Source organism: Rhinolophus hipposideros (genome assembly GCF_964194185.1).
Source record: "Rhinolophus hipposideros genome assembly, chromosome: 20".
In the NCBI taxonomy this organism is placed as follows: domain Eukaryota; kingdom Metazoa; phylum Chordata; class Mammalia; order Chiroptera; family Rhinolophidae; genus Rhinolophus; species Rhinolophus hipposideros.
In genome coordinates this window covers 27,649,552-27,671,147 of record NC_138066.1, presented here as the reverse complement: position 1 = coordinate 27,671,147, position 21,596 = coordinate 27,649,552, and the positions used below count along the sequence as shown (strand labels likewise).

The 21,596-nt window shown below is 43.0% G+C and overlaps 1 protein-coding gene across 3 annotated transcripts in view; it reads left to right on the top strand.

Moving 5' to 3' along the window:
- ANKFN1 (ankyrin repeat and fibronectin type III domain containing 1) overlaps positions 1-21,596 on the top strand; it is a 377,306-nt gene that overhangs the window by 69,486 nt on the left and 286,224 nt on the right. For 2 of the 3 annotated variants that reach the window (XM_081027454.1, XM_081027452.1), the window contains exon 1: positions 13,308-13,350. The exons of the other annotated variant lie outside the window; for it this stretch is intronic. In XM_081027454.1, the coding sequence (XP_080883580.1) occupies positions 13,327-13,350 (24 nt within the window). In that variant the 5' untranslated portion in view covers positions 13,308-13,326. Of the gene's footprint in view, positions 1-13,307; positions 13,351-21,596 lie in introns of those variants that run through there. 3 annotated transcript variants of the gene reach the window in all.

The following is a 21,596-nucleotide window of genomic DNA, read 5'->3' as shown; positions in this document are numbered from 1 at the left end:
GGTGGAAATGCACAGATGAACCAGTCTCTGCCCTCTAGGAGGTTATAATCAGTAGGAAAGAGAGATGTGAAAATGAAATATTTAAAGTCCAACAGGCCAGATGTATTTGTAGGTATCATGGAGATTTAAATAAAAATCCTAGAGGGTAGAAAAAGGAGTGGGTTTTCCAGCAGGAGATACGGCCCACCCTTGGATACAGACCATGGAAGTCTGTGGTTGAATTTATTCCCTTAGGGGACCTGACTATAATACACGAATTCTAAAAAACATAGGTGACTATATGCTTAAGTAGGATCAGTTTCGGACTGCTGAAAATGTTTCTCATGAGGCAAATGTCTTTCCAGAGCTTCCCTTCTGTTACTACAGCCTTGATGTTACTATAAGCCCTTCTAGAAACTTTCAATCTAGCCATTTCAAGCCTTTCTTGCTTTACGCTGATTTGTAGCTAGTCCTATTCACTGGTGGTAATTTTTTTTTTTTTTAATCCCAGTTGGAGGAACTGGATGGCATGTAGTCTATCAAAGACAGGAAAAGGAGAGGTATTTAGAAATCATACAAAAACTTACAGAACTGAGAGGGAAAGCAAAGTAAAAAGCATTTCCATTCCAATAAAGGAAAGGAGAATGCAAAGTTCGATTTTGGTGGCAATATACTACTATAGGCTGCCTAGCCAGATAATATTTGAGGATGATATTTTCCTAATACAGATGATTTTTTTAAATTGTTTTCTGATACAGATTTGTATTTTAAAAATACAGAAGTGATCTCAGTGTGATAAAGGGTTTATCTCTCCATAAATTTACCAGAAGTCTGATTCCATTAAAAACTACAATATCTCACAATCATTTACCTCATTGACAATTACATCTTAAAGAAAGCAGTGGGGGGAAAAATGGAAAAATTGCCCTTATGCATAATATTGGCCTTCAAAGTGATATTGAACTAACAGGAATTTTGAGAGAAGTATCTCAGAGAGGTTGAAGATACAGTGAGGATTTATGAACATGTGCCCAAGGCTTTGGGAGATTCATAGAATAGCTAGAAACAAGTCTTCTTATAGAAGACTTCTAAAGTGAATGGGAATTTCAAAGTTTGAGGAATGCCAATAGTTGACATTTTGGTTGGGGTGGAAAATAATCCCAATGAGAACAAAAGGTTGGACAGCCCATGAAACTGGATATATGGTGTGTGTGTACGGGGGAGGAGTGTGCTTTCTACATTTACATCTCAAAACTATCCATTAAAAAATGGATTTGAATCAAAAGATACAGTATTAGTGCCATTCATTTTTCTGGCTGCTGTGAAAGCTGAAAATCAAAACTGAGTAAATCTTGGATAAGATCCTTATGTCACCCAAGCATGTCATAGCACCCTCATGTAGGTGGCATTTAACAAACAGTGGTCAAACTGAACTGCATTGCTAAATAATAGAGAGAAGGAAGGACACTCAACTTTGTATTAGGTTTTCAGACTTTCTAGCAAGAATTATCTTCATGTCCAAAAGAATATGAATAAACAACATAAAGAAGGGAATTCAAGTCAAGACTGAGAGAGAACAATTAGGCAACTGAACTATAGTTCAGTTTCAGGTGTTTAGGCCTTGAAAAGTTTTTTCTGAAAAGTTTTTATGCTGAAAATATATATCCATATATCCTCTCAGCAATCTGCTGTTTATCTTTGAGATGATACAATGAATGGGATAGCTCTCATTGGACTAGTGATCAGAAGACACCCAAACTTACTAAAATTTAATCCCTTACTTAAGTTTTTATTAAAATCCTTGGCAAAATTCTACTAGAAAGGAAGATTAAATGATAGGTTCAATATTTTTTGAAAAAAGTAAAGTGATCACTAAGAACCCACATTTTCCATTAAAAAACAGATTATGGAAAGGTAACTTCATTTACCTTTGAGCTAAAATTTACGAGATTGATCAATTTAGAGACCACCCAAAACATAGTACTTATTAATTTCATCTAGACATTCAGTAGTCTCCCAAGTGGATTCACAACTGTTTGAATAATGGCTCTCAAAGACTGTGACAGCCTGGAGGAAATTTTGTCCCATAAGAAACCCAGGTGCTACCCTTAGCTATGACCCGCTCTGTTGGGTGTCAAATTTGTTTTTATTTGTAGAGCCTTTCAATTTGAGCCCAAGCTATCTTCTTGGCAGTATGCTGTGTTGCCTACAGAAGAAAGTGATGGGAGGATGAAAGGTTTAAAACCATCCTCTATCAGGAAATGTTGACAGACCAGGCAACACTCAGCCTGGAGAAGTAAGAAAAGGGCCACCCCATTTATATTGGCTGCTCGGAAGTCACCACGTTTTATTTTGTTTTGCCTCATTCCCCATTCTCCATTACCTCATTGCAGCATTACCCATTGCTGACTATCCCCTTCTTTTGAGGAGCATCTTCCCTTGATTTCCCCAGTGGTACACTATCGTGCTTTTGTACCTTTGTATCTCCTTTTTCTATTTCATTGTTAGTTAATTCACTTTTTCTGGCACCTGGAATGAGACAAAGTTCAGTCCTTAACGTCTGCTCTTCTATTCATCTTCCCTTGGAGTGCTTGTATTCACTCACCTCTGAACGAATGGTTCCTAAACCTGTAACTTCAAGCCTCCACTTTTCTAAGCTCAAGTCCCACTTAAGCAATTGCTCGATGGACGCATGCATTTAGAAGTCCTACAAACATATCAAACTCAGAATGTCTAAATTATCAAAAGCCATGCCTTGTCTTATATTCCCTAATTCTGTCAATGAAACCGCCATTGCTGTAGGTTAAAACTTGAGAGAAGTCTTTGACTTTCCACATCCTTTTCTTTCACATCCACTTAAGTCATCAATTTGTGTCAGTTCCTCATTTATAGATTCTTTTGAATCTGTCCATTCATTTCCATTTTCATAGCCCAGACCTAAGCCAGGTGTTGTCTAATTCATTTCACAGTCTTTTAACTTGTTTCTCTTCCTTCCTTTCCAGTGTTCCCTGCATTTTACCACAAGATCCACTGTCCAAAAGTGAGAAGTATGAATCTTTCATCATGCCATTCCCTCCCTCATCAATGGCCTGTCATTCCACCAACTAAAAAGTCTTTTTATCTTCTTGCCTTTCAAATCCTAACCTACTTTCAAAGTCCAACCTAAGTTCTTTTTCCTCCCATGAGGTTTCGAATCTCAGCTCTGCTTCTTACCAGCTGTGTGACCTTGGGCAGGCTCCTTAACCTTTCTGTTTGTTTCTTCATCTAAAAAAATGAGTATGCTAACAGTACCTGCATCATAGGATGACACTCAGAACTAATAAGTGCTCTGTAAGACATTAAATAAAAATTTTTATGTTCTCTAGCTATTCCAAATTGGGAGTTATCTCTTCCCCTATGCTTACCATTAATATATTACAGATATAACCCTGCATCTACTCCATTTATTAAATTATGTTGTCACTTTATGTTCCCACATAGAATGTCTCTTAGCTACTCACAGACTGAAAGCTTCTGGAGGGCAAAGGTCACACCATGTAGTCTTTGTATCCCCACAATCCCCACTAGTGGCCTTGTATTGGGGATGTGCAAGTAACGATTAGGTGCTGATGTGCTCCTGATTTTCCAGAAGTGACCCCCTGGATTCTCTAATTCTCAATCCACCATTTTGCTTTATTTCTAGATCTAGCCTCACTGATCTTCTCCAGAGGGTTGGTTTGTATGGTACAATCCACCTCTCTTATTGGCCATCTCTGAGTGCTACATTTATCAGGGACAGTGGGTCTTGGCAGGCAGACAAGAAACACAATCTGTAGACAGAGCCACCGCAAGCCAATCTTGCCAGTACAATTCCTGCAGTTTGCTGACAGTCATATGGTTGTTTTCCAAGCCTCTAATATGGAATACCATGGAGCCTTTCAGAAGGAGTAGTGGAGGATTGGGGGCTGGCTGTTTTTCCTCCATTTTTTTCTTTGGGAGGTCACGTGCCTGACATTTGACTCTAAAATGATTCGGGATGCCAGGGCTGTCACATAAAGAATGGTCTAGCAAAAGAGTGAAGTTTTGGATTGAATTGGTGTGAATGCTTCAACAAATCTTCTGAAGACCATCCAAAGCCACACATAAATAATGAGTTTGGAATTGCAACAGGAATGCATGGGATGTGGCCTTCTGAGTCAGCCATATAGTGTTCTTGGAGTGGGGGGGCTATTTCAGATAAAGGACTATTTGAAAAACGTTTATCAGGGTATGGTGGGGGAAAAGCTTTCTTTGAGTAAACGGTTGCAGTACAGTTTTGTATTCCACATCCCCCCCCCTGCCCCAGCCATGTTGTGATCTTCTCTTGAGGGTGGAAGTATTTAATGTCCACGTTCATGGCCTGTTTCACACAAAAGGAAGCTCTGACATCATTATTGAAAAAGCTTTGCCAACCTTGTGCCACACTCCCCCATTCTTTATAACCAGATGTTTGCTGGGTCTTGTTCTATGATCTATGCAGTTTCATGGGAGTCAAAGAAGAATCCACATCGATGCTGCTCTGATAGCATCTGGATAGAAATGACAAATTGAAAATAGCCTTACTGGGTTTCCCCCCAAAGCTTATGTCAAGGTTCGCTATTGTCCAAGTTCGCTCTGTGAGGAGTCAATCATTCCTCTGGCCCAACAGGAGATGCTTTTGGAAGTACATAATCTTTATAAACCAGTAATGGGTTCAAAGGACACTACACAACAACTTGACTCATCTGTACCTTATGCCTGCAGGGTTAACTCACCTGCAGATAGGGCTCCAGAATGAAACTCAGACCCTGGAAAATTCCAGCCCTAATGGCAGCTAGGCTTTCTGTCCTTCAGGTTTTCCACTTGTCTGTACATCTTTGCCTGTATTTTCTGGTGCTGAAAGCTTAACTCCTTGAGAACCGAGATGGTCCCCAAACAGCATGTCCTTCCAGATCATTACAGATGGGTGAGGACTTCTTGGCTTTGCCATGCCTTACCCAGGTTGTGTTTCACTGTAGCACCTCTACTTTTTCAGATTCTTCATGACCTGTCTCCTGTCTATCTCTCCAGCACGAAGTTACCTCCCTCTACACTACGCACACGCCACACACCCCATTCACATAGACTCCTTGAGATTCCCCAGTCCCACCATGTCTTTTGACTCTGATCACCAACCCTGGAATACATTTGATTGCTGAGACATATGACGCTCACTGATGAATGGGAATGAATATGAATTTGGTATGACAAGCTGGGATTCACAGGAAGAGAAGAGGGAAGGTGAGGTGGGGGTGGCTTTGGGCTTTTTTTGTGGTTAGGACATGGGGCCAAGGTGAGAGCCTCCTTGCGCAGTGGGCTAGAGGCTGTGCTATTTGAAATTCCAGCCAATGTGCCTCTGCACGCTGGTCTTTCTTGTCGGGTCACACAGGTAGTGGCGGTGAGGAGGGATAAGCAGGGAGAGCCTCCAACGAGCCCATCAACATTCAGATGCTGAAGATGGCGTCATCCCCTTTAGGACACTTTGAAATCGCTAAGGCTTCACACAAGCAGCTCTTCCAGTAGGCAGATTCCAACCTGTCCTCTGAAATGCCCCTTGGAAATCATCTATTCTAAAAACTTTCCCGGACTCTCGCCCAGCTGCATCAGACCATCCTCGTCTCTGTTGCAACAGTGTCCTGAGGTTGCCTGTATTTTATAGCACAGATCACGTCTGATCTTTGTAGTGGGTTGACTTGCATCCCCAAAAGACATGTCCAGGTCCTAACTTGTGGTACGTCGGAACATGACCTTACCTGGAAATAGAGTCTTTGCTGATGTAAGTTGAGAATCTTGGGATGAGGGCATCCTGGATTTAGTGCAGGCCAAAAAACCAGTGGATTTAGAAAGGAGAGGAGATTTGAAACCGACATGGTAGGAAATTCGTGTGAAAATGGAGGCAGAGAACAGAGTAACGCAGCTGCTATCTAAGGGACACCACGATTGCTGGCAGCCACCGGAAGCTAGACGAGAGGCAAGAAATGGGTTCTCCCTCAGAGCCCCCGGAAGGAACCAACTCTGCTGACACCTGGATTTCAGACTTCTGACCCCCACAACTGTGAGAGAATACATTTCTATTGTTTTAAGTTGCCCAGTTTGTAAACATTTACTAAAGTAACCGTAGGAAACTGGTAGTTTTATAATTGCACATCTGGATTTTCATCTTTATCATAAGAGCTGCGAGCTCTTGGAGAGCAGAGGTTGTGTTCAACTTTAGATCCCACCAGGCTAGTGCAGTGCCTGGCCCAAATGGGGAACGCTGACATGGTTTCTGGAAAAAACAAACCGCTGAGCCCAGACCCACTGAATGCAAAAAGAAAGCCCCTGAATTTAGCTCTACAGCAGGAGGAGTTCCATTGAATCCACTGGCTGTGGAAAGATCATGAAGGGCTCGTTCTCCATGTAAAGACTCAAGGAAGCGCTTTACCTTAGACTGTCCTTTAATTGTTTGCCTGCAGGTAGATTTCTAGAACTGTTGGATGGTGGTGAGATCCCTGTGCCAATCAGCACAGGCCCTGAAGGGCCTTGGCATGCATCCAAACTTTCTCTTGGGGTCTGCGCTAACCAGATTAGTCTAGAAGATGGACAAGTAGGCTGGACACTCTCTTTAAACCACATGACCTCCCGGGAGTCCCTGGAATGAGGGTTCCAACGGTACAAATAATCTGTTGTTTGGTTTGGGTGCTTTCTTCTCGAGCTGAGCAAAGAGATGATTTTTCTTTCCCTCAGGAGGAGGTGAGTGAGTGAGGATGAAAATATTTACTTAGAGACCACCTAGGCCAGGTCTGAAAACTCCTGAGCCAGGTGGGAAACTTCAGCCCAGTGAGAGTTCTCTGTTTTTGTTAAAGAAAAAGAAACTGCAGATGGACAGCTCAGGAGCATTGAAGCAGACGTCTGAGGCACGAATCTCTGAAGCAGACCCCGTGACCACTGCCCTTCTGTGCTTTTCCATCGCCTCATTTTACAGATGACAAACAGCCCGGCCACTTGTTTAAAGCTCAGAGTTTTCTTTTTCCTCCTTCTTCTCTCTTACTCTTTTTTCTAAAAGCCACAGGAGTGTTAGGTGATTTTTCCCTCACTGCCTGGAGAACATTTATTACAGATGCTTAATCTTTCTTAATCTGGGGCAGCTCAGGCCCTCGGACCTAGGAGCTGAATCTTTGCCTTGGCAGAAACGCTGCCCACATTTAAGGGTGGGCGCTTTAATTTCGCCTATTCTACAAGGCAGATGTGGGTGCGGAACAAGCACAGAACGTCTACTAAGCAGGCAACAGAGTTAAATTAGAAACTGAAGAATGGGCACAGAAGAGACTGGAGGAGCTCTCCCTGCCTTCCAGGAGCATACACACGGAGTCAAAAACAAATAACTAAATAACTTTTTTTGCCAGTAGATGTATAAAACTTGTGCTCCTCATTTTTCAAAGGATCTTCACATCCATAATATTATTTCATTTTCATGAAATTCCTGGGATATCAGTCAGGTGGTATGACTTTCATTTTATAGATAGGGAAACAGAGAGGTTATGTGAATGGACCAAGGTCATATAATTTATTTGTGTCAAGGTGAGAGCAAAATCCTATCCTATTGTTACCACTTCTGGTACTTTCCACCTTAGCAAATGCGACGAACCTCCCTTGATCCTTTCTTGTTGCCAGGTCCTCTTCTAAACGCTGCCTGTATTATCTCATTGAATCCTCCAAGATCCCTCTAAAGGAGGGACCATTAGTACTCCTGTCATACAGATAAAGAAACAGAGACACAGCCAGATAACACAGCTAGTTAGTATGGAAACCAGATTTCAAAACCAAGTTTATCTAACTCAGAAACTCTTCTTTGTAACTCTAAGTTACAATTTTTAACATTTCATTTCCTGGGAGGATACAGAGTAAAACAGTAGTTAGTATCAGAAGGACTTGATTAAGGAAATTTCCTAGCAGATGTGACCTTTGAGTCCAGTTGAGAAATGGGAAGAGAATGAGAGAGAACATACGTGTCCCAGTTATAATAGGTGAGGCCCTTTGGAGGAACCACTCATCTAATACTCTGTATACGGATAGCATGGTTCTCCTGATGTCACAGGTAAGGGACTGAGGCTTGGAGAGATTAGGTATCCTGCTTCCAGTCGCACAGGTAGGACCTGGATGGAGTTAAGATTCTTTGACCTCAGATGACTCACGTGTCTCCACTCCACAGTGCTCGGTGGCCCTGAATGCGGAGAGCGACCTCAGCCCATGCTGCATGTGAAATCCACAGGTTGGGCATGACCCAGTTGTTTACAGGGGACTTGCAGGGACTTTCTTTGATCAAAGCCACATACCTGTGTTGGAGAACACAGGTGACATAAGCTAAAACTGTAGGGGACAAAGTTGCTGGAACTTAGTAGCAAGTTTTCACTTTCTTTATAACTTTTTTTTTCTTTTGCACTATTGCAAAACACGTAGAACTGTACAGGTTTCCATAACTTATGTAGCTGGCTTCAGATTATTTTGCCATGTCTGTCATCTTGCTGACAGACGCAAACACCCTCTTACTTCCCTCCTCTAATGCCACACTTATGGAGAGTAATCTGAATTAATGACCGCTGCCATGCTTTGAGCACTTACAATGAGATGGCCTACTTTAGCTTATATAATTCTCTCCACGACTGTGCAAGGTAGGCATTAGTTATCCCAATTTTAAGCGGAGGTAACTGAAGTTGAGAGAGGAGATAGAATTTGTTCGGATCACACAGGGAGCAAACGGCAAAACCAGGATGTAAACTTGGGTCTGTGTGATTCCAAAATTCATTCTCTTTACGTTGCCTGAAGGTAACTGGATAGGCTCTCAATGGGGGCGATGGAAAAAACGTCGTTTAAGGTCATGTTTGTGTTTTTTAATTTAAGATAATAAATAATAGGGAAAGGGATGAAATGATGGAAATGGTGCTTGGAGCAGGTGGGGAGAGAAAAACCGCTTCAGAGGCCATGAATAGAAATAGGGATTTGGAATGTTGGGCACCTGGATTGTGGAAATATGAAATGGTGTCTCAGGATCAGTAGACTTTGTAGAAAAATAATTAGTGAGATTTGAATCATAACCAGAGGGAAGGGAAGAATTGAAAGGAATGGAAGGCAGATTCTTGGGAGGCCTGGTCACAGTATCATAACTATGAGAAGGAAGGAGATTGGTGAGGAACAAGGAGTCAAAGGGTAGGGGGGCTTTCTTTGTCAAGATTAAGCAAAGACAGAGCTAGAGGCAGGGCAGCCATTGTGAACAGTTGGGCCACATGCGTCATACTGGTGCCTCAACAGGTGTTCATGGGTGAAGAAAGGTGTTCCTCAGAGAAGGGGATCTCACCATTGCCAGCCCTCCCCACAGGTGAAGCCTGGAATTTACGCTGGCTGAGAGCTGGGGAAACTATGCTTGAGACCAGTGAGAGGAAGAAACTGTGCTGAGTCATGCGTGTGTCTACACCTGGCGTGGCATCCTGATCACCATGGTGACACCCCCCTCCCTTTCCACACCTCCACAAGTCCAGCTTCCCTGTGCTATAGGTGGGTTAGGGAGGACCGCCTCTGGAGCTGTCCATCTCCCAGAGTTGGACAGGAGCACTGCTCAATCCCATTGCTACAAACAAAGCCACAGCTCCTGAGAAGGAGTTAGGTCTTCCATTATTTTGTTTTCCATTCTTTTATATCCAATCACTGTGGCACCTTCTATTTCGCTGAGTAGCATGTTGAGATTATTTATGGCTCTGCCCTGTTACCCTGTGGATGATTTTACACGAGTTTTGTGGTCTGGACTATTGATGACAGCTATACACCCCTGCCTGCTGATTTCTATGCACACACTCTGGAAAGTTCCATCTAGGGCAGAGGTCACAAAGTGGCAGACCATGAACTAAATATGGCTACCCAACATATTTTGTTTTCCCTACACAATGTTTGTTAACATTTTGATGCGACATTTTTAAATTGGGATATTTCACACATTTTAAATTGGGAAAATTTCCACATTTCCAGGTTCTCTTAAAAAAATAAAAAGCTCTGGCAGTCCTGGGCTGTAATCCCATATGTCACTAAGTGTCGGGAGCTGAGTTACTACTGTTCCTTTTACACATAGCACGTTATCTCTATTTTAGCACAGTCTCTACCACTCCCTAATGCCTGATGCAGGCCAATCACTCTCATTTACCTCACTTATCTGGCCCTTGTAGGCATTTAACTTTGAGACCCCAATGTATTGTAATGGTATCGGCTCAAATAGAAGTTCATTGGAGCCCAGAAAGTATGAATGTACCTGAGGGGTAGGTACAGCTGAATACTAATTCCTTCCCCCTTCCTTTATGTCTTCTCCTAATTACACTCTCTCCCCAAAATGCACAGCCCCTCATGATGAATGCTGAACATCGAGACGTTGCCCCTTCCTTCCAGTGCAGCATAACATAATCATAGGTTAACTCCTCCCACCAGAACCCTTACCCCACAATGCCTTACTCATAGCTCTCTGGCACAAGCAGAGAGATCTCACAAGTGATCTGGGGAAATATCAGTGACGTTGCCATCACTTGAGTCACATTTTGGCACACGAAAATGCAAGAGAAAGAATGTGGTGAAATGAAATAACTTCTCAGTGTATTTTAGAAAGGAGGTGAGACACCGCGAAAGTAAGTGGAGTCTCTGAGGCCCAGTTGGGAAGGGCAGGTCACGTAAAGCCTGTGAGATTGGACTTGATCTTAGGGCAATGGACAGACAATGCAGCATCTTACTCTGAAGAGTGACATGTCCAGACGGAATGATCAGCCTAGAGCAATCACTCTGGGAAGGGCAGGAGGCATGCTAGAGGAGAGGGGGTCCTGAGGTCGGGAGACCATTCAGGTGTGGTTGGGCATTTCTAGGCCTAGAGTCTAGTCCCATCTCTGCTTACTCAGTATGCAACTATGGGCCTTAGTCTTCAGCTGACCTGAAGGTCTTAGTCCTCTGCTCCTCTTTTGGCCCCTAGCACTTATACTTGCTCTTTCCACCAAGAAGGTGCAGTGAGGACAGGACCTTGCTCCCTTGGTTGGAACGTTCTCCTGGTTGACAAGTTAATGATGTCAGCCATGCAAAGTATGTGCAGTGACAGAGCGAATGAGAGGGAAATCTGGGCCCAGATATCCCAAACTAGTAAGAATGTCCTAAATGCTGTTCTTGTGGTTATATGCCAGTCATAACTTGTGCATTTTGATAGTGGGTTTTGATGGATTTCTGTTAGTATTTTTGTAGAACAGAAGTATCGTCGTAGAGTGGGGAAGTGCCATGATGGGGCTATTCCCAGCCCTTCTTCCACGAGGTAATGTACACTAACCTGGGGTTTCTGTAGAGATAAGTTGTATTGACAAGAGGAAATAAGCATGGAACCTGCAAGTCTAACAGCCCGTTTGCAGCTCAGGGCTCCTGGAATTTTACAGCCACCATCTGACAGACAAAACCACTGAGAGAGCCGGATTTTATCCATTAAATAAACGCATTACTTCTATTACTCTCGGCTACATTTACTGTAATAAGCTTAAATAATAATTTAAAGACCAAGTCCTTTGTTGTACATAGATCTTACACGTTTCAAAGCAGGCAAATACTATTCCTTCAACATCTCTTGAATCCTCCCTGGGGCCTAAATAAAACACTTGCAAATGAACACATTGCTCTTCAAATCTTGAGTATGTGTATCATGCGCCTACTACCTGTGGCATAGACATCTTATTAGTTTTGTAAGAACAAAAAGGAATGAAGCCTGGTGCTTTCACTCACAGTGATTACATTCTGGTAGTGGGCCATCCCTGTGGTCATCTACACAGATACCAGTGACTAAATTAGTGTGATAAGTATTAGGAGGAGGAGGACCTTTAAAAAGTGCTGTGGAAGCTGGGCTTGGGGATAGTGAGGGGAAGTTCCTGGAGCAGCTAATGTCAGAGCTGAGCCTTAGAATATGAGGAATGTAAGAACCTCACCGTTTTTCTGGGGAATATATACATGCGTGCGTGCATGCATGCGTTTGTGTGTGTGTGTGTGTGTGTGTGTGTGTGTGCGTAAATTTTTCTCCATGCTTCAATGTCATTCAGTATGAATAGCGTCATCCCATGTGTAGCCCAAGTCAGATACAGAGGTGACCAAGTACAGTGTCTCTTTATTTGCCATTTTCTCCTATTGTATAGTTGTATTTGGATAGAGAGTTCCTTTGAGTCTTCTGTGTTTTGTTTTTTAAAACCACAATTAGACATCATGATCAAAGGTACTGGACTCTGGGCTGGAATCACTCCTCTGCGACCACTGAGTCATGACTCCGCAGGTCAGCCATATCCTCTGAGCCTCAGCTACTCCATCTGTCAACCTGCTTGATCGTCCTACCTGCTGGAAAGACAAACTACTGGAAACAAGTTGTCCTGCAACCACCATTTGGATAGCAAATGTTTCACAGGGCACCTACACTGTGCCAGGCACTCAGCCAGGAATTGAGGTCCATCCAGACTCTCCAAACTACTGCTCAGCCTACTGTACCCAGGACACACGGGTTTCAGAATAAGCATGCACTTCGATCCCCGCATGAGCCCTCCTTAAAAAAAAATTTTAAAAATTAAAAAAATAAGCATGCACATAGTGTGCCACCTTTGGCACACTATTTGTTATGAAAAGGGAAGTTAACCCCAACCCTTAAAATGCAGAGCAAATGAGAATGTGCTTGATCATCAAAATGATTCCGTCACCTTCCCGCCCAGCCCCACCAGATTTCTAGGGAACAGACAGTTCCTCAGCCAATCCATGAGCCAAGTCATCCCGTCCAAAGCTTCAGCTAGGCATCTTAACTAAGGCATCTTAACTGTTTATCTGACTAACGTGCAGCCTCCACTGAAGGAAGCCGACTCACCCCTTTCAATGTTGCCTTCTCTTAGTCTCTCCCTCTCTCTGTGCTTCGTACTCTGTCTCCTCTAAGGTACAGATTTGAATACCACTCCTGGGGGGCACACAAGCCATCTCAAATCTGGTCACAGCATCATTGACAAACTCCCTCCCCACCAGGCATTTCCTAAAACCCCATTTTTCACTATTTCTTTCATTCTTTGAAAGGGATTTCTTTGTCTGAAACATGTAGGGCACTTCCCCTCCCTCTGCTCTGGACCCTGCACCGCTATTTGGCCACTCCTGGAGCCAGGCCGTGGGAGAGGCGGCCATTCTTAGCCTCCCTGGACAAAGCAAGGGTTCCCTTGGCAACGGGAACTGTGTAGAGGTTCAGAAAAGGGGTTTCCCTCCACCCCCCCAGGTTCTCTTTCAACTCAAGAGCTCACCCCCGGGTCTCTCATGGAGGCTTCTCCTCTAACCAGGGTAGGAAAACAGTTCTGAATATCCTATAATGGGTGTTTGGAGACAATTGTCTTGCATGCAACAGGCAGGAAAATGTGGGGAGAATGGGTGAGGGAACCCAGGCTGGAGCGGTGAGCATCCGGGCTCAGGCGGAGGGAAGGCTGGTTGCGTTTCTGTACACAGGCAAGTCCTTGCTAATCCCAGAAGTTTGCGGCTGTAAAGTGTGCACTTAGCTTTTGGGAGATGGGAGAATGGGGAAAGATGGAAGGAAAGAGTCTTCTACAGGGAAGTTTTTACCTTGTTTTCTGGTTTCTTATCCTTGCCTTTTTACTTGTATGAATACAAGGAAATCAGGAATTGCTTGTTTCCATGTTAATGTCCACTCTTACTCAATCCTTCTGCCAGTACACTTGACCACTGGGGTTCGATATCTCTCTCTCTCTCTATCTCTTTCTCTCTCTCACCCCCTGTCTCCCTCCCTCTTTCTCTCTCTCCCCTCTCCTCTCTCCTTCTCTTTCATTCTTTTTGGACTTTGTTGTTGTGATGATGGAGAAAAAAGATTTGTAAAGATTGGTGAAGTCCAGAGTGAACTTTTCTTGTAGGAGGTCATCTCTGAATGGCTGAGTCACTAACCCAGGTTGGTCCAGAAGACCTCCAATGCGCCTTTGGTTGATGGAGGGAATGTTTATTATTGATTGAGTTAGTAGTAATCAACAGTTTCTACACTAATGCAGAAGTTTATTAAAGTCTGGGCAGAGGGTCAGGGAGGGGATACTGACTGGGAGACATAAGTCAGCTCTTTCGTTTCACCCCAGGACTTCAGAGTAAGTGAGAACCATGCTGAAAAGACTTCTGGAGGGAGACCCTCCAGCTTAAGGTCTTTGAAAGAAGCAGAGTTATATGCAAGTAAAGGATAAAAGGAAGAAGCCAGACCACCATTCAACTTTTATTTCCTTTCCACTCACTTTCTTCCTACTTTCCTCCTCTCTCTCTTCTCTCTCTCTCTCTCTCTCTCTCTCTCTCTCTCTCTCTCTCTCTCTCTCTCTCTCTCTCTCTCTCTCTCTCTCTCTCTCTCTCTCTCTCTCTCTCTCTCTCTCTCTCTCTCTTTCTCTTTCTCTCTCTCTCAATCAAATCCAAAGTGAGGCCTAAGCATAACTTTTGGAGAAGGTTATGAGATGGTACTCTAAGGCTCCCTTTGAGGTTAACCTGGTTACTGCATTCACCTATTAAGCAATATTTCATATATATGTATATAAATATATATATATGTGTATATATTTTTCATTCTGTGTTCAAGCTTCCAGTAAACGCTTTGGGACAGGGATTCTACTGTTTTCATCTTTGCACCCCAGGTTCTAACCAATGACAGAGCCAGGCACATTTTGGGCACTCAGTCAATGTTTGTAGAATTGAATTGATTCTTGGATGAGCAGCCTGGACTGTCACTGGCTTTTTCACATTTGTAACATGGTATGTGGAGCTATGACCAGTCTTGTCGTCAGGACACTTAGGCTCTAGGCTAGGATGTGACATTCAGTAGCAGTGGGACCTGTGGCCAAGCTATCTCTTGTCCTCTGACCCTCAGTGTCTCCATCCATCAAGTGACAGGGTTTGGATGAGAATAGTGTTTATCCACCAAAAGTCATTACATGACATCTCATTCATGCTGCCCTCAGATCTGGGGAGAAGAGCATTTGGGGGAGGGGTGCAGTCTGATCAGGAACAGCCCCTACAGAGAAGAATGGTACAGACAGTGGAGGAGATAGAGCAGAAAGTTGCTCAGAGTTGGAAGCTGGAAAACTCTGGACCCTAGATACTCTCTGACTTTCAGAGTCCTGAGACTAGTCTTTCCCAGTTTGGCACCATTTCTCCCATATTGGGTACTTTCTCAAGATAAGACAAATACCCTGATTTCTTCTGACAAAGGCAAACAAGCTATCCTTCCTTCGGGGAGACTAGGCTACAAGGCTTCTCACTGCTGATAGATTTGAATCAGAACTCTCAGCACGATGGGCAGCTGATCCTAAGCAAGTCATACACTTTTGCTGTTGCCCCACTCCAACATATTCTTTCATTTATTCAAGAATTGGCAGACACTTATTGAAAGTTTACCAGGTCAGGCATCATTTGTCAATGAGCAAGACCCATTCTTTGCCCTTACAGTTCAAGAGAGAATAATAAGGAAAAAAAAGTTAGATAAACATGATAGTGTGATTAGTGCTATTAAGAAACCGAAGTAATGTAAGGAGATGAGTGATAGGTGAGTGGTGTTTTTGTTTGGTTTGGTTTTTGTTTGTTTGTTTGTTTGTTTGTTTTATAAGAGTGGTCATGAAAGTTCTCTTTGAGGAGGTGACATTTAAGTTGGGAAGCATCAATTAAGTAAAGGAATGAGCCATTGTGATACTGAGAGAATAACATTCCAGGCTGGAGAAGCACAAGTTCAGAGATCTTGATGTGTGAGTTTAAGGCCAAGCAAGATACCTGGGGCTGGAATGGAGTAAGTGAAACAGAGAGAGGTCAGAAGGGCTGGCATGAGATAGCTCAGATCCCAGGAGCCTTGTAAGCCATGGTAAGCACTTCGGATTTACACCATTCTGCTCACTTAATTGGAATAGCTTTATTTTATCCAAAATGTTATGGGAAGTATTTGGACAGATTTTCATATGGAAGTGATAACACCTGATCACTCCAGCAATTGTGTAGAGAATCGTGCACCAGAGACAATGCCTGCAAAATCGTTAGTTAGAGTGAGGGATTGAAAACTAAGCAGCCTGTGTGGGAAGCCACATGGTGTCTGGGAAAAGTGGGTGTGGTTAGATGGACCTGGATTTGAATCCCACCCCATAGTTTACCCATTGTGTAACCTGGGCAAGCTATTTAACATCCCTGATCTCGTTTCCTCATCTATTAAAGGGGGATCATATTACCTCCCTTGGTGAGTCATGACAATGAAAGGAAAGTATGCGTCTTATAGAATATGCTCAAAATGATGGTCATTATTGCCCAAACAAATCCCATGGCTTTTGCACTGTGGGCCATGAACGAGCAATACAACTGAAAATGCCAGGTCTCACACAGTACCCTCTCTAGGGCACACTCCTTATGGGAGGAGTGAGAGGTGGGAGAGGAAGAAGTGAAGTGACTCGCCTAAAGTCATGCAACTGGTTCAGGCCAGGGCGGTGACTGCAGGGCCAGGTTCTTCATTCTTGTCTAGGAGTCTTTCTTCTGCACCGAGGGTTAGCAAACTATGGCCCGCGAGTCAAATCCAACTTGCCCCGTTTTTGTAAATAACATTTCGTTGGAGCACAGCCATGCTCGTTCATTTACATAGTGATTATGCTGCTTTAACACCAGGATGGCAGAGTTTAGTCATTGCAGCAAAGCCCGTATGGCCTCCAAAGGCTAAAAGTTTTACTCACTGGCTCTTTACAAAGTTTGCTGATTCCTGTTCTACACCATTCTGATCCCTTAAGTGGAATGGCTTTGCTGTATTTACTGAGGTATCACCAACCAGGATGAGGATGTCCTCTCTAAGTGTCCAAAACGGCACGACTGAGAGATTCTCTTGGGAGGTGTGGTCCAGGTAGAATAACTCAGCAAGTGACCTCAGACTCCTGGGAGTCAGCAGAGCCCCACTGGTCACCTGGGGAGGGCAGGAAAAGGAAACGACTCTGGTCAAAGAGGCATGGATGGGGGAAAAGAGAATACTAAATCTTTGCCCTTAGCTGCTTCTAAAACTGAGATAAGGAGCAAACTTGAGGGCTCAGGAAACGGGCAGATGCAGCAGCTTTCTCTGACCATCTGAGCTTGGCGGGCACTGATGGTTGGGTCTGTCTAGGAGCCATCTAGCAAGGACCATCCTGACCCCATCACCTTATACTCCCGAATGACCATCACTGAGAAACAATCCTTCCTTATTCTTAGACACCACAGCTCAGATTCCTATGGGCCTATGTGGAGGCTCCTCCTTCCTCTCTCAAGACTATAGGAGTACATAGGGACTGTGGTGTCTTGCGAGGGACTCTTTCTTTGCCTGGCACTCAGGAAGGCCATAGATTGGCTTCCTTCTTTCTGATCTCTAAGTTTCCACTGATGCACTGAAGTAGATCCTTCTACTAAGACTCCACTGCTGTAAACCTACCGATGTATTCAATCCCAACACGTGATCATTTACCTACTTCAAGTTTTTAATCTTGTGTTTGAGGGTACATTTATAGGTGGAATCCTATAGGTCAGAAAACAGTGGTAGCTTCACTTGATTGGACGTGTGGAATCCGTGCTGGAGCTTTATCCTTAGGTGTTCCTCTGGACTGCCGGTTTCAGACTCCAGTCTGTTGCCGTAAGCAGTGGAAACTGGGTTACACAGTTCTTCAACTCCAGGTAATATAAATACAGTACCATGTATTTCTTGGCACTCTTAACTTTCCAACCAGCCTACACAGAGAACACCCCAGCTTTTTGGAATGCTGAATAATTCACCAGACCCATCAGCCATGGTGTTTCAGAGCTCAGTAGGCTCCTTCCACTGATCCAATGAACAGATGTGCTAATTTTTCGCTTGCTCGAAATGCTTCAGCCATTTGAACACCATGGACTCGGGGACTGGATCAACCAGGCCGTGTCCTGACACCCTCACTAATTCACAGACCAAGCAACTCCCCACACATACACCTGAAGAGTTATCTTGTCTAATTCCTAGAAGCATTTTGATAACTATGATACAAGTCGCATGACAGCTCAATTTCAACATGGGCTTGCCTGCCCCACCCAAGACCTTTTAAAAGAGAAAAGGAAGGAAAATACTTTCTTAGACTCAATCCACTATTCCTTTCCTTCTGTCTTCTTCCATATTGGTGCTTAGATGATGGTAGGGCCGTTGCAGAAATGGTTAATGAGACTATAACAAAACCCAGAAAGCCCCCAAAACTGCTGGCTGGTAGCAGAGCTAGTGTCTTTCTTTACGCCACTGGGGACTTTGGGCAAAGGGGAGCCTAAACAACTCCTACCTTCGTGGCGCTTACCATTGAAATAAGAAGCCACTACACAAATGGAGGAAACTGATTCAAGGGGGTGAAGACAGACAACTAAACAGCATGTGGAGAGGACGGGAACGTTATAGAAGGAGCCACTCTAAAAATAAATGATTTTTTACAAGTGTGGTTAACTTTACTGAGACCTAAAATTACGAAACACAGCATGCATTTCCCCCCCTAAAATAAAACCTTTGAGAGAGTTTGATCTGCCTCACATAAAAAGCTACAGAAAAGGAAAGTATCTGTGAAAGCTTTTAAAATTATGACCATATTTCAAGTATGATAATTATCAGAAATATTGAATGCAATCAGTGGCAAACTGATGTGGAATCACTTTATTTAAATCCATTTCATCATTTGTGTTGCCCCATTAAAAAGACTCCCTAGCACTCTTATTTATGGAAAATATCTATCTTCCATCACCTAGGAGCAGTCTAGGCAAAAAGAAAAAAAAGAAAGAAATGGGCCAATTTCGTTGAATTCTGTCTAGTGTGACAATTTTCCTGTCTCCCCAGTGAAAGTAATCATTCATTTTGTATTTAATCTATAGCCAGAAAAATGGTATTCAATGCTATGTATGACATTTTGTGTTGTGTTTAGTTGGGATTAGAACCAGCTGATTGACTGAACCAGCTAAGATGGTGCCTTTATGAATCAGCCTTTGAGATATAATGACCTAATATTCATAATTTAGAATTGGGCATCTATCACACAGGCCTGCCTTGTCTCTAGTTCTCTTTTTATTTCAGCATATCACAGTTGAACAGAGCAGATGGTCCTTCTGCAAGTTCTCCACATTTCTCCAACAACTCTTAAATAAATACGAGATTTATAGCATTATCTTTGTCCAACCAGCATTTGTTTCCCCAGATATAATTTTGTTCCCATTTTATATGATGTTGACAAGTAGTAACTGCTGGGTGTTTCTGTACAATCTGATTAAAGCTAGTAGTGCGTGAGAGCGTCCCTCGGAGTGAATTCTCCCTAACCTCCCTCTTTCCAAGACACACACATTAATAATACTTTAGCACCAGTAGTTACTGTTTTTCTTGAACATTGTCAGTCTTGCAGTCCGATGAAAACCTTTTGCTTTGGGGGTTTGGGTTGTATTTTTGTTTGTTGTACAGTAATGTGGAAGCACAGAGAGAAATGGGGAACGGTCAACTTCTCTGCAGGTTGTCAGAACAGGGATGGTAATGGAAATAAAATTTTAAAATTATGAGATATAAACTAAGGGCAGGGACATGGGCGTAATTAGAGGATTTGGCCAGAGGAGGTGGGGGAAGGGTGGGAGGGGAGAGCAGAGCGATGGGAGGGGAGGGCCATCTGGTGTTAATCTGCTGCTGTGTGTTTGCTGGGCAAAATAGTCAGGGTACTTTGTCAAGGTACAGTCTGCTTTTGCAGACACAGATGGAGCAAAAGGGAGATTAATACATGTGGTTCTAACCACCTTTCATATCTTTACAGCTAAACATTATTTATAGAAATCAATTAGTCCTCTGTCTCTGCAATTTTATTATGAGGCTCTGTCCAAGTTTCTGGCAAGCTCTTTAAGAGGATGATTGATGGTAAACTTTCAGAATGAATAAAAAATGAACCCTCCCCTAGGAATTGGTGTAGTGGAGAGAAAGGTAAATGATAAAAATTACAAACTCTGCAAATCACTACGAAACTAATGTAGGATCAGTGTGGTCCTTGTTACACTATTTTGCCTTTTTCTTTCTTTTCTTTCTTTCTTTCTTTCTTTCTTTCTTTCTTTCTTTCTTTCTTTCTTTCTTTCTTTCTTTCTTTCTTTCTTTCTTTCTTTCTTTCTCTCTCTCTCTCTCTCTCTCTCTCTCTCTCTCTCTCTCTCTCTCTCTCTCTCTCTCTCCCTCCCTCCCTCCCTCCCTCCCTCCTTCCCTCCCTCCTCTCACCGCCCCCTACCCACCCACCCAAGAAGCTGACTGTTTGCTGTGGAAACTTTAGGAGAGTTTGATGCCTACAACTGAACTTGAGGGAAGTCAAGGTTTATTCATTTGCCAAGCTTGTAAATGCCACTTTGATTACTGATGCTCATATGAGATAAAGAATCCCAGGGAAAAAAATAGAACGGAGCTCTCATGTTTTGTCTACTGGAAACTTTTATAAAGATGAGAGCTGCCGATTGGCCTCCGTTAAATGAGTCTCGGAGCCAAGCAATAAGTATAAAATCCCGTTGCAGTGAATTCCATAGAAGATGCCTATTGATTTATTCTGCAATTCCAGTTTTGGTAGTGTTCTGCCAACGTTTGCACCCCGGGCTAAGACATGAGATGGTTTTATGCCTTAGATGAGAGGAAGGAATGAGCAAATAGGACAAAGTTCTAAACCCAGGACAGGACAGGGGACAGTGGCATATGGCACACACATCTTTAGTGCATCTCCTAGCATCTTGGGGTGTGAGGCGATTCTGTTTCATTAACTATTTTGAGAGGTGAAGAGGGGGCTTTTGGCCTGTAATAGTTGAGATGTTAGTAGTAGCAAAGGGCAAATGGAATTAGAGGGGTTTGTGTGCCACTTGAAGGGACTGTACACGATGCTGAGGGACTTGGGGAAAGTGTCTCGACCTCAGTTTCCATCTGTGTAAAAGGAGGATTATTATAGCAGCTTCCTCAGAAGTTTGCTGTGAGGATTAAATGAGATCAGACGTTAAAGTATGTTACATAGTGTAAACACAACAAAGTCTCCTTGGGTGGCAAACTGTCAGGATTAAGATGATTCAGAATGACTTTTCTCATTTTCTTACGATTTGGTGTTCAGTATCTTGTTCTTGTTTGTTAACTGCTAAATGTATTTGATATGAACCTTTGTATACAGGAGGTGCTAAATAAACACTTTCTGACTTAAAATTCCTTATGTTTAGATGGGGTTTTCCACTTAATTTGAGCTGCTGATGTGAATGTATATAGGCTCTACATCGATGCAATGTAATAATACGTGAACTATCTAACTTCTAAATATTCAGTAATTCCCTACATTACACAGAATGTCTTCGAGCTCGATGAAATCACCTACCACAATAACTGACACATACTGTGTACTTAGGAAACATTTATTGAGTGCCGAATGAATGCATAAAACCAACATCGGAGAATAAGAGAGAACTAAGCAAAGAAAGGGTTTTAAATAAAAAGTGTCTTAACTTGTATATTTTAATAGAAAAACATTGCATGAACTGAATTAGAAAAATAATTGCTTGCAAACTATAGAAATGAG